This window comes from Equus caballus, chromosome 9 (genome assembly GCF_041296265.1).
Source record: "Equus caballus isolate H_3958 breed thoroughbred chromosome 9, TB-T2T, whole genome shotgun sequence".
Classification (NCBI taxonomy): Eukaryota; Metazoa; Chordata; class Mammalia; order Perissodactyla; family Equidae; genus Equus; species Equus caballus.
Window position 1 is genome coordinate 28868588 of NC_091692.1, and position 17701 is coordinate 28886288.

Here is a 17701-nt window from a genome sequence, read left to right on the forward strand (position 1 = left end):
AATCATAAAGGACAACAGCAAGAGAGGAGGAAAGGAAGAAAGGAACTACAAAATAGCCAGAAAACAATTAACAAGAAGGCATTTGTAAGTCCTTAGCTATCAATAATTACTTTAAATATAAATAGATTAAATTTTCTAATAAAAAAAATCAGAGTGAGTGAATGGGTAAAACAAACAAGATCCAACAATATGCTGCCTATAAGAGACTAACTTCAAATTTAAGGACACATGTAGGCTCAAAGTGAACAGATGGAAAAAGATATTCCATGGAAACAGAAACCAAAAGAGAGCAGAGTCAGCTATACTTATATCAGACAATGTAGACTTTAAGTCAAAATCATCAGAAGAGACAAAGAAGATCATTATATAGCAATATAAGGGGCAATTAACCTAGTGGGTATAACATTTGTAAATATATATGCAACCAAAATTGAAGCATCTAAATCTATTAAGCAAATACTAACAGATCTGAAGAGAGAAAGGGAAAACAATACAATAATCATGGGAACATCAATATCCCAATTCCAACAAAAGATAGATCATCCAGACAATCAATAAGAAAACATAGATTTGAACTATACTTTATACTAAATGGATATACAACAGTCCATCCAACAGCAGTAGAATGCACATTCTTCTCAAGCACACACAGAACATTCTCCAGAATAAATCATACGTTGAGCCTCTAAACAAATCTCAGCAAATTTACCAAGATTGAAATCATACCATCTATCTTTTCTGATCACATGGAATGAAACCAGAAATCAATCACAGGAGTAAAACTGGAAGATTCACCAATATGTGAAAAATAAATAACACCCTCCTTAAAAACCAATGGATCAAAGATGAAATCCAAAATTAAATCAAAAAATATCTTGAAAGAAATGATAATGGAAATACAACACACCAAAACTTATGGGAGGCAGCAAAAGTAGTTCTAAGAGGGAAGATTATAGAGATAAATGCCTACATTAGGAAAAAAGAAAGATCTCAAACGACCAACCTAACTTACACCTCAAGGAACTAGAAAAAGAAAAAAAAAACCTAAGCCTAAAGTTAGCAGAAGGAAGGAGATAACAAAAACCAGAGTGGAAATAAATAAAAGAGACTTAAAAGACAATAGGAAAGTTCAACAAAACTAAGAGTTGGTTTTTTGAAAAGATAAACAAAATTAACAAACCTTTAACGAGACTTACCCAAAAAAAAGAACATTCAAATAAATAAAATCATATATGAAAGAGAAGATATACAACTGATAGCACAGAAATATAAAGGATCACAAGAGACTACTATGAACAATTATATGCCAATAAATTGGACAAACTAGAAGAAATGGATAAAGTCCTAGAAACTTACAACCTACCAAGTCTGAATCATGAGAAATCTGAACAGATCAGTGACAAATAAGGAGATCAATTTAGCAATCAAAAACTTCCCAATGAAGAAAAGCCCAGAAGCAGATGCATCATGGGTAAAATCTACCACACATTTAAAGAAGAATTAACACCAATCCTCCTCAAATCCTTCCAAAAAACTGAAGAGGGAACACTCCCAAACTGATTTTACTAGGCCAGCACTACCCTAATACCAAAGCCAGATAAGGACATGACAAAAATAAAGAGCTACATGCCAGTATCCTGGATGAATATGGATACAAAAATTCTCAACAAAATATTACTTTTTAAAAAATAAAAATATACTTGCTTATCTACCAATTTCCAAAAAGTCATAAAAAGACAGCAGTCAAACAAATATACCACACCCGATGAAGAAGATTGGTTTATACAGTAACAAACCACTTGTCTGGCAAGGCTGTCACATCATTACACCAACTACAACAGCAGATTAAAAGGATCATACACCATGATCAAGTGGGATTTATCCCTGGGAAGCAAGGATACTTCAATATACACAAATCAATAAATGTAATATACCACATTAATAGAACGAAAGGCAAAAAATCACATGATCATCTCAATAGATTCAGAAAAAGAATTTGACAAAACTCAGTATCTGTTCATGATAAAAGCTCTCAACAAATTGGGTATAGAAGGGTCATACCACAATATAATACAGGTCATATATGACAAACCTACAGTTAACATTACACTTAATGGTGAAAGGTTGATAGCTTTCCCTGAAAGATAGGAGCAAGACAAGAGTGCCCACTATCACCATTCCTATTCAGCATAGTACTGGCAATCCTAGCCAGAGCAACTGGGAAGGAGAAAAAAAGAAATAAAATGCATCCAAATCAGAAAGGAAGAAGTAAAATTTTCTGTGTATGCAGATGATTGGATTTTATAAATAGAAAATCCTAAAGTCTCCACCTAAAATTGTTAAAGATAATAAAGAAATTCAGTAAAGTTTCAGAATACAAATACAACATACTGAAATCAGTTGAGCTTCTAAACACTAACAGTGAACTATCTGAAAAAGAAATAAAACAACCTCATTTACAATACATCAAAAACAATAAAATACTTAAGAATAAATTTAACCAAGGACATGAAAGATCTGTACATCAGAAACTATAAGACACTGGTAAAAGAAATTGAAGAAGACACAAACCAATGGAAAGATATCCCATGTTCATAGCTTTTAAAAGCTAATATCATTAAAAATGTCATTACTGCCCAAAGTCATCTAGAGTCAAAGCAATTTCTATCAAAATTCCAACAGAAATTTTTTCAGAAGTAGAAAAAACATTCCCCCAAAAAATAAAAGAGGAAGGAACACTTCCAAACTCATTTTACAAGGCCAGCATTATCCTGATACCAAAAGTGGACAAGAACTCCACAGGAAAAGACAATTTCAGGCAAATATCCACAACTGAACATAGATGCAAAAATCCTCAACAAAATATTAGCATCTGAATTCAACAATATATTAAAAGGAACCATGATCAAGTGAGACTTATTCTAGGAATGCAAGGATGGTTCAACATCTGAAAATCAATCAATGTGACACATCCACTAACAAAATGAAGGATAAAAATCAAAAAATCATCTTAATAGATGCAGAAAAAAACATCTGACAACATTCAACATAAATTTATGATAAAAATTCTCAACAAAGTGGGTATAGAGGAAAAGTACCTCAACATAATAAAAGCCATATAGGACAAGCCCAAAGTTAGGATCATACTGAACAGTTAAAAGCTAAAATCTTTTCCTTTAAAATGAGGAACAAGACAAGGATGCCCACTCTTGCCACTTTATTTAACATAGTACTGGAAGTCCTAACCATAGCAATTAGGCAAGAAAAAGAAATAAAAGGCATCAAATTGGAAAGGAAGAAGTAAAATTGTCACTACCTGCAGATAACATGGTATTACATACAGGAAACTCTAAAGACTACACCAAAAAAAAACTGTTAGGACTAATAAATGAATTCAGTAAAGTTGCAGGATACAAAATCAATATATAAAAATCTGTTGTGTTTCTATACATTAATAATGAACTATCAGCAAGAGAAATTAAGAAAACAATCCCATTTACAATTGCATCAAAAAAAATTAAACACCTAGGAATAAATTTAACCAAAGAGATGAAAGGTCTGTACAATGAAAACTATAAGACAATGATGAAAGAAATTGAAGAAAATACAAATAAATGGAAAGATAGTCCATGCTCATGGATTGGAAGAATTAATATTGTTAAAATGTCCATACTATCCAAAGCAATCTACATATTCAATACAATCCCTATCAAAATTCCAATGGCATTTTTCACAGAAACAGAACAATCCTAAAATTTGTATTGAACTAAAAAAGACCGCAAATATCCAAAGCAATCTTGAGAAAGAAGAACAAAGCTGAAGGTATCATGCTCCCTGATTTCAAACTATATTACAAACCTGTAGTAATCAAAACAGTATGGTACTGGCATAAAAACAGACATATAGATCAATGGAATAGAATAGAGAGCCCAGAAATAAACTCACACATATGTGATCAACTAACTTATGACAAAGAAGCCAAGAAAATATAATGGCGAAAAGATTGTCTCAGGAAATGGTGCTGGGAAAACTGGACAGCCACATGCAAAAGAATGAAACTAAATCACTATCCTACACCATACACAAAACTTAACTCAAAATTGATTAAAGACTTGAATGTAAGATCTGAAACCATAAAGCTCCTAGAAGAAAACATAAGCATTAAACTCCTTGACATTGGTCTTGGTGATGATTTTTTGGATTTGACACCAAACCAAAGGCAACAAAAGCAAAAATCAACAAGTGGAACTACATGAAACTAAAAAGCTTCTGCTCAGCAAAGGAAACCATCACAAGATGAAAAGACAACCAACCAACTGGGAGATAATATTTGCAAATCATATATCCAATAAAGGTTAATATCCAAAATATATAAAGAATTAATACAGCTGAACAAAAGAAACCAAACAACCCAATCAAAACATAGGCAACAGGACTGTACAGACATTTTTCCAAAGAAGATATACAGATGGCCAATAGGTACATGAAAAGATGTTCAACATCATTAATTATTAGGGAAATGCAAATCAAAACTATGGTGAGATATCACCTCACACCTGTCAGAATGGCTATAATTAAGACAAGAAATAAGTGTTGGAGAGGATGTGGAGAAAAGGGAACCTTCATACACTGCTGTTGGGAATGCAAACAACTGCAGCCACTTTGGAAAAAGTATGGAGGTTTCTCAAAAAATTAAAAATAGAAATACCATATGATCCAGCTATTCCACTGTATTTATCCAAAGAACATGAAATCAATAATTCAAAAAGATTTATGGACCCTTATATTCATTGCAGCATTATTCATAATAGCCAAGATGTGGAATCAAACCAAGAGCCCATCAACAGATGAATGGATAAAGAAGATGGTATATATACACAATGGAATACTACTCAGCCATAAAAAAGATGAAATCATGCCATTTTTTACAACATGGATGGGCCTTGAGGGTATTATCCTAAGCAAAATAAGTCAGGTGGAGAAAGACAATTACTGTATGACTTCATTCATATGTGGAAGATAAACAAACAAACACAATAGATATGGAGAACAAATTGTTGGTTATCAGAGGGGAAGGAAGTGGGGATAGGGCAAAAGGGGTAAAAGGGCACACGGATATGGGGACAGATGGCAACTAGACTTTTAGTGGTGAACAGGATGCAACCCATACAGAAGTTGAAATATAATTATGTACACCTGAAATTTATATAATGTTATAAACAAACCAATGTGACCTCAATAAAATATTTTTTAATTAAATTTTAAAAAGCTTCTGCCCAGCAAAAGAAACCATCAACAAAATGAAAAGGCAACCTACCAAATGGGAGAAAATATTTACAAGAATTTGCAAATATCTGATAATAGGACTACCATATGATCCAGCAATTCTACTTCTGGGTATTTATCCAAAGAAAATGAAAACACAACTCAAAAAGCTATATGCACCTCCATGTTCAGTGCAGCATTATTTACAATAAGCAAGATATGGAAATAATTTGTGTCCATCAGTGGATGAATGGATAAAGAAAATACAATGGAATGCATTCATTCATACAGACAATAAATTCATACATACAATGGAATATTATTCAGCCAAAAAAGAAAGAAGTATTACATGTGCAACAACACGGTGGACCTTAAGGGCATTATGATAAGTTAAATAAGTCAGACAGAGAAAGATAAATATTGTATGATCTTAGTTATATGTGGAATCTGAAAAATAAAAATAAAACCAAGCTCACAGACACAGATTGGTGGATGCCAGAGGTGGGGAGGGGGGTGGGCGAAATGGGTGATAGAGGTCAAAAGGTATAAACTACCAGATACAAATAAATGAGTCATGGGGATGTAATGTTCAGCATGGTGACTATGCTTAACAATACTGTATGACATACTGGAAAGTTACTAAGAATAGATCTTAAAAGTTCTCATCACAAGAAAAAATTTGTAACTATGAATGTTGACAGATATTAACTAGAGTTATTGTGGTGATCATTTCACAATATATACAAATATTGAATCACTATGCTGTATACCTGAAACTAATATAATGTTATATGTCAATTATACCTCATACACACACACACACACACAAAACAAACAGAAAAAGAAATTGCTTCAATCAAAAAAAAAAGGGAGAGAGAGAAGAAAAAAACAATCTTAAAATTTGTATGGAACTACAAAAGACCCTGAATAATCAAAGCAATCTTGAGAGAAAACAAAGCTCCCTGATTTCAAACTATATTACAAAGCTATAGTAATCAAAACAGTATGGTACTAACGTAAAAGCAGACACACAGACCAATGGAACATAATCAAGAGCCCAGAAATAAATCCATCCATATATAGTCAATTAATTTTTGACAAGGGAGTCAAGAACACTCAATGGTGAAAGGACAGTCTCTTCAATAAACGGTGCTGGGAAACTAGGTATCCACAAGCAAAAGAATGAAACTGGACCTCTAGCTTACACCACTCACAAAAATTAACTCAAAATGGATCAGGTACTTATATGTAAGATCTGAAACCATAAAACTACTCAAAGAACACATAGGAGAAAACCTCCTTGACATTGGTCTTGGCCATTAACTTTTTAAATATGAGTCCAAAAGCACAAGCAACAGAAGCAAAAATCAACAAGAGACACTAAATTAAACTAAAAACTTCTACAAAGCAAAAGAAACAATCAACAAATAGGGCAACCTATAGAATAGGAGAAAATATTTGTAAATCCTGTATTTGATGAGGGATGTATTTCCAAAATATAAAAAGAACTCATACAACTCAATAACAAAAGAAAAATCCAATTAAAAAATGGGCAGAGCACTTGAATAGACATTTTCCAAAGAAGATATACAAATGGGCAACAAGTACACAAAAACGTGCTCAACATCACTAATCATCAGTGAAATACAAATCAAAACCACAATGAGATACCACCTCACACCTATTAGAATGGCTATTATCAAAGACAAGAAGTATCAAATGCTGGACAGGATGTGGAGAAAAGGGAACCTTAGCACAGTGTTACATTTCTAATGTAAATTGGTACAGCCACTACGACAAACATTATGGAGGTTTCTCAAAAAATTTAAACAGAACTGCCATAGTCCAGCAATCTCACTTCTGGATGTATAACCAAAAGAGACGAAATCATTATCTTAAAGAGATATCTGCACTGCCATGTTCATTGCAGCATATTCATTCACAATGGCCAAAACAAGGAAATAACTTGTGCCCATTAACAAATTAATCCATAAAGAAAATGTGGTATGTATGTGTGTATATATATAGTGTGTAAATATATAATTATTAAGCCATAAAGTTTGTATACTTGCAAGTTGCTATAAGAGTAAAGCTTTAATATCCTCATCATAACACAACAAAATAGTAATTATGTGAGGTGAAGGATGTGTTAACTAAACTTATTGTGGTAAACAGTGATCAATATATACTCGTATCAAATCACCACATTGTACGCTTAAACTTACACAATGTTATATATCATTTATATCTCAATAAAGCTGGGAGGAAAAACCCAAAAACACTGGTCTTGCAAAAGAAATTCTCAAGAGGGAAAGCAGTTAAATGACTTTTTAGTCCATTACCTTTTGTTGTGTTTGTTGTTGTTGTCATTGTTATGATAATCTCTGTGCATGAATCAGAAAGCAAAAATTGATAACATATTGAAAATACGTATGCATAGAGAAAAGGCTGATGTGTACATCCTTTAGGAAGAATTCCAATTGTTAAAATCAGTTAATGTATATTGCATTTAAAATCTATGTTGAGGATTGTTTACTGCTTATGTCCAGAACTACAGGACAAACAGATCTGCCTTAAACCATCAAGCATATTAAGACTTATTGCTCTCAGACGGTTTGTTGTTTTGCTGTTTGATTTTAGAAAGCTTTTTGAGTCATATATTATTTGCTACTTGGGAATATTTCCTTAATAACTTAGCACTTAAGTCGTTGGGAAATAAAGTCTTCATATGGAAAAGTTGTAAAGCACCTTGAAATGGACCAAAAAAATTACTGAATGCCTTGTCAAGCGCAGTCTTATGAGTTATTTCTGCTTTTCATTATCTTTAAATTATCTTATAATCCTGTTAATTGTAAAAACAAACAAACTAAAAAGAATAATGCAAATTATTCTGCTCCATAGAAATATAAATTAGTTGAGTCCAATGAAATGCAATGCAATTAATTATTGTCCTGGACAAATCATATTCATTTCAGCATTCCTTATCTATTTTTGTGTAATATTTTAAATTCTCCTTTGAACCCACTGTAACGTTACTGGTTCCCTAGTTAGTTAATGAGTTAAATATTTGGTACATGTTCATACCATGTTTGTATGGAAAAAGTATTTCTCCTTGGATTAAAATAATTTTGACTTACTATGTTACAGTCAGAACAGTTACAGAACCCCATTTAGCCTCAATAAATGGAATATAATGTCACTTTATGTTTTCAGGGTAGATCTGTATACAGAGTATCCACAAAATTCAGGGCCATTTGTGAAGATCAAATCCAGACAGGAAAGTAAAACGCTTCTTCCCTGGCTCCCTTGAGTCTCCTCTCTTCCTGGTACATTTAAGATACTATTACTCATCTGAGGCAGTTATTGTGAAGTCTGACTAAGATAAGTATACATAAAGCACCTAGCATAATTTGGCACCAAGCAAGATTCAAAATGTTAATTACTTTCACCTTTGTAAAGAATCGTATGAATAAATGTTGAAATTATGTTTCTTTCATATATTTTAGCACCCAATAGAGCTAATACTTCCTGATTAGAAAAACACCACCTTTTAAAAAGCATATCAAAGGCATTAACACTAATGGCTAATTTAAAGAAATAGCTAAAATGTATTCAGCACTGTGCGCCAACCTCTGTGCTGAGAGCTTTACAATCATTCCCTCATATGATCATCTCACAACAATCTTACAAGGTACATCCTAAGAACTTTAAAGTGGTGGCCCCATTTTGTCGATGAGGAAACTAATAAAATGAGTATCACAAACATGGAACATGGCTTCAATACCTCAATTTAAACCTTGAAAATGGGACATGTGTTTTCTGTACTGAAAGGTTAAGAGGTAAAACATCTGAAAGTTCACTGAGCCTATGGTTCATTAACATAGTTTCAATTTGAGTTAGGAGTTTTGATTGCTTTCACCCTCCCCAAATGGAGCTTTTCTTAGGATCAATTCTGATGATTGTTGACAGCTGGCATTTTACTTTGTATTCCTCTATTTTTGAACCTCAGCTCTTTGCTACTAACAGTATTTTCCTTTAAATTTGAACACTGCTACACCTTCCGGGTATAAGACTTAGGGGGTACCTGCACAACTGAGTCCTCAACTTTCTTTGAAGCAGAAATAAGCTGCCCAGAGATTGTCCCAATGCTTCAGGCACTTCCTTTAGCCATGCAAGCCTCCTCCTGAGAGTGCTTGAGCTTCTGGCAGCACAAAGCACGGCTGACATCTGGTGGGCAGAAATAGTAATTGCACCACTCCCGCCTGGGACTCCACATTCTCAACTTGGGTATACTCTCCTGAACACAATAAACTGGAATCCTTTCCTCAGCCATCAGGCACTTTATCTCTGAAGCAAAAGCCAGGTTTGCATAACAATCTTAAATTTCCTCTAAAGTTCCATTTAGTCTTCCAAATCTCACAGAAGATGGTTTTTAATGTAAACTTTGTGAAAATAAAAAATATCTTTTGAATGTTCAAAAGAAAAAAAACATCATTTCCACTGACATTTTTAAAGATGACTGAAGTACTCCTTCATAAAATACAAGAAATTTAGTTCTATCCCTCAGCATCTTTGCATATCCTTCTATATATGGATCTGAAGTTAATCAGAGGTAAACAACTTCAAGCACTTCTTAGCCATTCAACACACATTTACTAGGTGCTTACCAAGTCCCAATTAATATGCTAAATCTGAGATATAAAGATAAATAAGATGTGGTTCCAAATCTTACAATTCAGTGCATATGTGATCACGTTCATTTTAAATAAGAAGTACATTACACAGTCATGCACTACTAATTCATGTATGTAACTCCCAATTTCTCTTTCCCAATATCACCTGGGCCACCCAGGACATGGTTTGATGCAGTATTATTGCCAAAAACCATACGCTGCATGCCATATTTTTCTAAAAGTCCAGGTTGTTATGAGTGATTTCCCCAATCTCCTCGGTATATCTAAATATCATGTTTTTCAAATTAATAAAAGAATAATAATTTCCTTGTTTCTCTGATAATCTTTAAAACATTTTACCCCTTCTTCCTCACTGGAAAATAATAATAAAGATGTATTAAAAAGAGCACTGATTTTCAAGCATGAAGGATTGGGTTCGAATCCTGACATGATGTCTACTGTGCACCAGTGGTGAAAGTACTTCACCTTCCCGCTTCTAGGTTCTCTCATCTATAAGGAGAGTAACAGTCAAACTCACAGTGCCTTCGTGAAGAAGGATTACATACAATAAACCTGTAAGACTAGCAGAGTCCTTGGTATCCAGTTAGCACAAAATTAACATTAATTCTTTCCCCCCTTTCTTTCTCCCTTTCAGCCCTTCAATTTCACCAAAATTTCTCATTGCTCATTACAGCTTACAAAACCTTACAACTTCCATATTTCAATGAAAAAAGTACATCTGTTAATGTAGGAAAAACATACTCTATGTAGAGGTAGTCTTCATTTGGTGAAATAAATAGCAACTCAATTTTTTATGAACTTAGGACTCATGCTAAACTGAAACCAAATATATTCTTTATGTAATTACCTTTAGTTCCTCAATGCCAAGTTTATGTTTTTTAGCACCTCCAAAACATTGTGGCTCCAAAAACATTAGTCATTCCACTTTGAGTCAGTTCCAGACAAGAGACATAGATTTCAATGCTTATAAGACTTGTTTCTATACCATCATATAGTCATGAAGCAAAAGAAATTTTAAAAGCCTCCCTGGTTAAGTCCCAGGCAAAATGACACAAGTATTAAAAACAGGCCATTTACGGTTCATAGTCTAATAAAATTTATTTATCCTCATAGGCAACATGTCTTTATTTATATCCAATTAAATTTTTCATTAATGTAGGTGAACACAGAAAGAAATCTGTCAAGTTCCTCTTCACAGCAGTTCTTTTTCAATTTGAGAATTTTAAGGTCACCTTTCTCTTTTCTTTTCCAAGTTGGATCATTCCAGCTCCATTCATTTTCCTCACAGAGCATGCCTTAAATTTTTCCCCTATATTTTTCTGACCAATTTGGATTTCTTGACATTGTACTAATGTTTAAAAGATTATAATTTCTAGACAAAGTACTGGAGAGGCAACTTACTAGGAGAGCATACTTTTCTAATCATGAGAGAAAATGGTTAATCTGTCCCATGGAAACTTTTGCAAGTTTCTTAGACAGATGTTCTGAGGAAACTAAACTCAACACATTTGGCACAAGAACTTTAAGAGATTGTTGTGAAGATCTTACAATCATACTTCTTTCAAATTAGTATTTAAAATTAATAAATGAAGTACTTTGAGGCTATGTCTATTCCACTTATTTATCAATACATTCAACATACATTTTGCATTGAACTGATAACATACAACAGACAAAATATACATATATAATTCTTGTCCTTAGGGCATTTATGCTGTCCCAGGAGAAAAATAATAGATACAGGAAATTGTATATGTTCAGGAAAAAAAAAAATAGAAACTTCCAAACAGAACAGAAACTGAGTCTGAAATTGTCAGAAAAATGAAGAAAAGAGGAATGATGAAAGTCAAATCGGATTATCTAAGAGCAAGCTTTGCAGGATAAACTCGTTTTGAAGAAGTGGGAAATACTTAGAAGTTATCTAGTCCATATCCATCCCACGTGCTTCACTTTAGTATGAGGAAAAAACACATTGATGAAGAAAGGCTGCTCTGATTTTGAAATTATAAATCTTGTTCATTACTGCTTTCAAGATCAGTTAAATTTAATTGGTTTTCCTCTTCCCAAATGAAAAGATTTTCACCCTCAAAAACATAAAATATTTCTAAAGTATTTCTGTTGCTAGTATTTAAGGATGTCTCAACTTGGCAAAATAGGCAGGCTTGACCAAGCATTTCAGAGGAGAAATGATAGTTATTTTCTCTTACTGCTTGGTTGAGATTCGTTCTTGAGTTCTGGAATCTATTATTTAATAAGTTGTTATTCTCATCAACTACTTCAAAGATTTCATTTGTCTGATTCCTAAGGTCTTGTGTATTTGAATTTACGTCACCCACAGCTAACAACGTGTGCAACAAATTCACACAAAACCTTTTCTTCACATATGATTGAAATTTCTTTAAATTATTTTCTGCTTCTAAGTCCACGATGTTAATTCTTTTTAACTTTTCTCTTTTTTTCATGTTATTGAAATAAAGCCAATGAAATGTATTGCTAATGGCATTATCAATAAATGTGTTTCTCCTACTTGCTTTATTGTTCTCATCTCTGAACATGTTCTTGTTTGACTTTCGTAAATATGGGTGTATTTTCATCCATAAATGGAAACTCAAGTAATTTTCAATATCAGAATCTTTACAATATGCAAATCCTCGGTCTTTCTCATTTATAGGCTGGATAATAACAGTTAGTATTGGGCAATGTTGGCCACAAATAAAATAGAGTTTATCCAAAGAGTCACCTTCCTGAAGTGCACCACCATGACTCACATTATTACCAGGCAATGGTTGGTTTTTGATAGTATCATCAGAGACAGGATGGACTTTGTTACCAGCAGTCGTAAAGACATGAGCGACAGATGTGCATACTCTTTCTGACCGATGATTACCCTTATCCTCTGCATGGTGATTTGGCATTCTCTCCTCGGCAGAAGTTTTATTTTGAACATCTAGCAAATCCTCATGAAAAGGCTCAGAATCACTACAATGAGGCATGTTAAAATAATTGCATTTCAGTTCAAGGGGTTGAGTCAGTTCCTCCAATTCTGAAGAGGATAATTCAGCCATGTTTGGGCCTGGAGCCAAATTTCCAAAATGTGAATATGGTACCTCATTGCTGTTATTATCAGGTAGAGTATCCACTGATGTGGTGTCTGCATTGCCATATATGCCAAAATTTTCAGATGATACTCTCAGCAAATGATTTTCTTTCAGCAGCCATTTGCCTTTGTCAATCAGTACTCCTTCCTCTATGTCTCTGAGGACTCTGTTATGATCATTTTGTTTTGTACCATGTTCTACAATGTCTCGCCCATCATAATGGGCCCTCACATCATTAAAGTCACATTTATCTTGTCTTTCCTGCTGAAATTCTTGCAACACAGATGAACTATTAGATACCTGTACAGAAGAGCCAAACGACCGAGCTTCAGAATCATGAAGACCTGCTTTCCCAGCACACTGAAATTCCATAGAATTGTAAGGACAAACCTGAGATCTATGTGAAGACCCAGAAAAAAAAGAGGGTTTAATAATCTCTGCTTTACCATAAAGTTTTTCTATTGTCCTTTTAACAACTCCTTTATTGTATTCTTTCTCTTGAGCAATCACCTCACCACTGTCATTGGGGCTATCACTGGATGTTTTATATGACTGCTCATTCTCACTATCTTGTCTATAGTCTGACCAATCAGAAGTCACTGGACTTTTAAAGCAGTTTTTAAAATCGAGAGAGGACTCTGAATAACTTCCAATTTCCATGCTTTTTGCCATCATTTTTACTCTTATTTTAGCTTCTCCTTCATTGAGTTCCTTTTCAATATTTTGCTTAGAATCATAGCAAAACACTAAAGATGGTGGTGTTGCCAGGCTCCTACTTATTGTCTCACAAATCACACCATTCTTTTTCTCTTCTTCTACAATGTTCCTGCTAGAGACGTCTACCAATTCCAAACTTTTACTAGCCTCTAACTCTTTTTGGATTGATTCTTCAGTGGCTTGCTCTCCTGTATTTACGTTTGTATTAAAGATATCAGTGCCCTGGTTTTCTAATTCTTCAAAAGATTCCAACTCTGAAACATTTCTTTCACTTGATGTCATGCTGTTGGTTATTGAGTCTGGTTCTTCAGAAGTCTTTGATTCTTCCTTCTCAGAAGATGTATATGCATTTTTATCCTGAAATTTCTTTAATAAACAATTTTGAAATTCATCTGGAGAACTATGTTCCTTATCAAATTCTGATTCACTTGCACTTAGGAAAAAGTCACAATGGCTTAAACTACTGGTATTTTGATGTGACACCAAAATATTTAAGTCTTTCTGAACTTCATTAACTCTTTCTAACTCTCCAGTCAATTCTAAATTATCAGTATATGTGCTTTCTTCGGAATTTAAAAAGTTATTGTTATTGCAGACTTTGATGGGAATGTAGGCCTCATCAATTGGGCAAGCTGCTTCACAGAGATGGTTTTCCTCATGAGCACAAGTTTTATGGGATGATACATCATCACTAAGCGAACAAACCTCTCCTAGGAAACATGCCTTATTCATGGAGCTCTGATCCATGGCACAGCCATCAGTAGGGAAAAAAGTGTCAATGGGGTTACAAGTCTCTTTTGGAGGGTAAGTCTTATTCACAATGCACATCTCACATGGAGAGCAAGTCACCTCTGAAACACACACTTCAGGGGCACAATCCTCACTGGCAAAGTTGCTTCCATCTAAAGAATATACTTTTTGCATTTTTTCATTTTCAATGCACTTAGGAACTCTCTGAACGTTGGGTGTGGAACAATTTGCAGAAGGATCTAGTGGAACCACATCTTGTTCTTTCTCAGTGAGTCCAAAGTGATTCGTGATTGACTCCACTAAATTGGCAACAGCAGCCTTCAAGTCATCAGCCTTTTCTGTGATGGCAATATGCTTCAGAACCTCCAACACCACAAGTAATTCTGAAGTTCTGCTGGTAGTCTTGTGAGCATCACCTTGACAGAAGCTATGCATACTTCCCTTTAGGTTTAGCACCAGGAGCCAAGCTAGGAGAATATTAGTGGATGAATTACCTATTGGGGAAGGAAAGGGAACATCTGCAAGTGAACCTGGAATTTGAACAACTCCATTCTGAGTCTTGCGAATACTAGAAACTAAAGCATGCATTTGGTGAAGCAACATGACTGGTAAGAGGTTTTTTGAAATGTCCTCTTCCACAGGATCTACTTGAATGGCAGCTTCCACACTTCGCCCTTTTGTAGCTAGGTTTATTTCTTGGTAAACAAGGCTTACCTCTGGTCCTGACTTTTCAGCTGATATCTGACTTTTGCTATTATGATCATCAAGAGCTGACTGTGACAAACTACAATATTTATGCATAGAAAGCAAATATGCACCATTCAGAGAGCCAACTTGGCTATCACAGAGATCTTTGGTAAGTTCTTCACTGTTATCTTTGTCAACAGATTTACCTTTCTCTTCACCTAGATTATCTCCTGTCAAACTGGCATTTTTAGTTATGTGCTTATTACCTTCCACGGCAAAATGACTTCCTTTTCCAGAACTTGTGTGGGAATTATTTCCTGGAAAACTACTGTTGCTAAGATTTAGCGTACTCCTTTCCCTTTTGCATATTGGAGCTGATTTTCTAGGTTGCAAGGTTGAATGTGAATTTATGTTCTGCAACCATCTCTGTATATAATTTTGAACTGAATGATGGGCAATATCCTCAGGAAAAAACGCTTTTTTCAAAGATGCTAAGGAATTCGCCCTGGTTGTAGCATGTTGTTTACTTACAAGAGTACCTAATTTCAACTTATCCCCTTTTTGCTTTTTCTGGCTTTTTAAAGTTGTATGTGAACCATCAACTTTTGAAACTAAACTCTTCTTTGCCATTCCTCTCAAATACCATGATGCCGTTTCTGCTTGAGCCTGTGGTCCACAAAAAGCACTAGGTTTCTCCTCAAGGAGGTTAAACACATGAAATAATTTTTTATTTTCAAAAGTCTTTTTGCAATATTTAAATTCATTATGGGAAAATACCTTATCTCCTTGACCAACTTCTCTTTTTGTAGGTCCTCCTAAGCTTACTTTGTTGAATGGTCTGGATTTTCTTTTGGCTAAAAGTCCTTGAACGTTAGGATTCTGAATAGTATTTAATTTATTTCTATGGAAATTCTTGGAATTCACAGGATTGAGATTACTTTTGGAACAAAAATAACTTGATTCAATTACCATATCACTTGTATGGAGGTCTCCCTCACAAAGTACCCCTCCTTTAAGGGGATTGTGTGTATGTTGTAATATGGTTTGCTGTGCAATTCTCCCTCCTGTGTTTTTTCTCTCACTTTTGCTAGAGATTCCTTTGGTTGCAATCTCCCCATTCGGATGCCTAGAAACTGTCACTTGGTGCTGAGATTTCATTTTCTTTTTGCTGGTAAGAGATGATGAAATCTGCTTTTCATTTTCTGGAAGTTTTGTTAAACCACACTGGGAAAACTCACTAACTAGTCTGTCAATTCTTGTGGTGACAGTAGAGGAGCCTACTGAAGCTGGGGTGTCAAATAGTTTTGGAGCCTTAGAAACAGTTTTGCCAGTCCCAGAGTTGTTACCTGAAGCATGAGTTGCATCTTCTACAATAGGACTGAACCTATCATTGGTGTCACCATAAGTTTTGAAATTTTTGATATTAGTTTTGTTGTCTGATGTTACACTATGAACTACACCTTCCTCCACAATTGAGTTTTCTGATATAGCCTGTGGCAAGCCATTATTATGGGACATCTCTAACATCTCTTGAGTTGTAATTTCTACAACACCAGCACTTACTCCACTTGACTTGAGTAGTTTGCTTTCCCTTTTTCTTTCTAAAGATGACTCCATCTGTTCATTGCTATTGATCTGAACAAGTACTGGTTTGTTAGATACTGATGACATTTTACTGCAAGAATGTGTGAACATGCGATATTCAGATTTGTTTTCCCCACCTTCCCTTTCTTTACTACAGGAAAACTGTCTAATCGTTTTCTCTTGAACTTCAGTTTCAGATACTAAGGTCACACTCCCTATCACAGACTTCTTTTGTCTCACTCTCCTTGGTCCAGGTGTAGGTGGCCTATAAAAATGACGCTTCACTTGATCCTGAGTTCCCTGGATAGCATCTGTGTCCATATTAGCATTCTCCCAACTAGCAGAACTAAAAGTTTCAGCCTCTTGATCTGTCATTTGAGTGTTTATTTCCTCCGCCAAACTGCCCTCTTGATTATTGCCTTTCTTCAGAGGTGAGACATCTGCAGACAATGCTCCTGCAATCTTTAAACCAGATGATCCATCATCTGTTCTTCCTGGAAAACTGCTTATCTCATTCTTTTCATTATTATTAGAAAGACCAGCTCTACTGACAGTGGTTGTCCATTTTATAGTTTCCTCCTCTTTTATCTTGAATTGAACTTTCATCTCAACTGTCATAGTACCATCTTGATTAAAAATAATTGATTTCTCAATATCATCTTCAGACGGATATATCAATAAATTCTGAGAATCATTTTTTTCTAAGGCCAAGTAATTTTCAGGAGCAAAAGAATTGTCTGAATAGCAATCGTTATTATGTATTTTGTCAGAAGAAACAGAATAATTCTGGGACGTTGGGCTTGAAGGCATATGTGTGCTCACTTTCAAGATTTAAGAGTAAAAGATGCCCCACATCAAAATATAAAGTGGATGGTAGAGAAGATATAAATATCCAATAGAACAGGC

The 17701-nt window shown here is 34.5% G+C and overlaps 1 protein-coding gene across 21 annotated transcripts in view; it reads right to left on the bottom strand.

Annotated features, from left to right (window-relative positions):
* The window catches only part of RP1 (RP1 axonemal microtubule associated), a 439962-nt gene that overhangs the window by 274008 nt on the left and 148253 nt on the right, over positions 1-17701 (bottom strand). For 5 of the 21 annotated variants that reach the window (XM_023648600.2, XM_001498021.5, XM_070222211.1 and 2 more), the window contains one exon: positions 11032-17616. The exons of the other annotated variants lie outside the window; for them this stretch is intronic. In XM_023648600.2, the coding sequence (XP_023504368.2) occupies positions 11963-17616 (5654 nt within the window). In that variant the 3' untranslated portion in view covers positions 11032-11962. Of the gene's footprint in view, positions 1-11031; positions 17617-17701 lie in introns of those variants that run through there. 21 annotated transcript variants of the gene reach the window in all.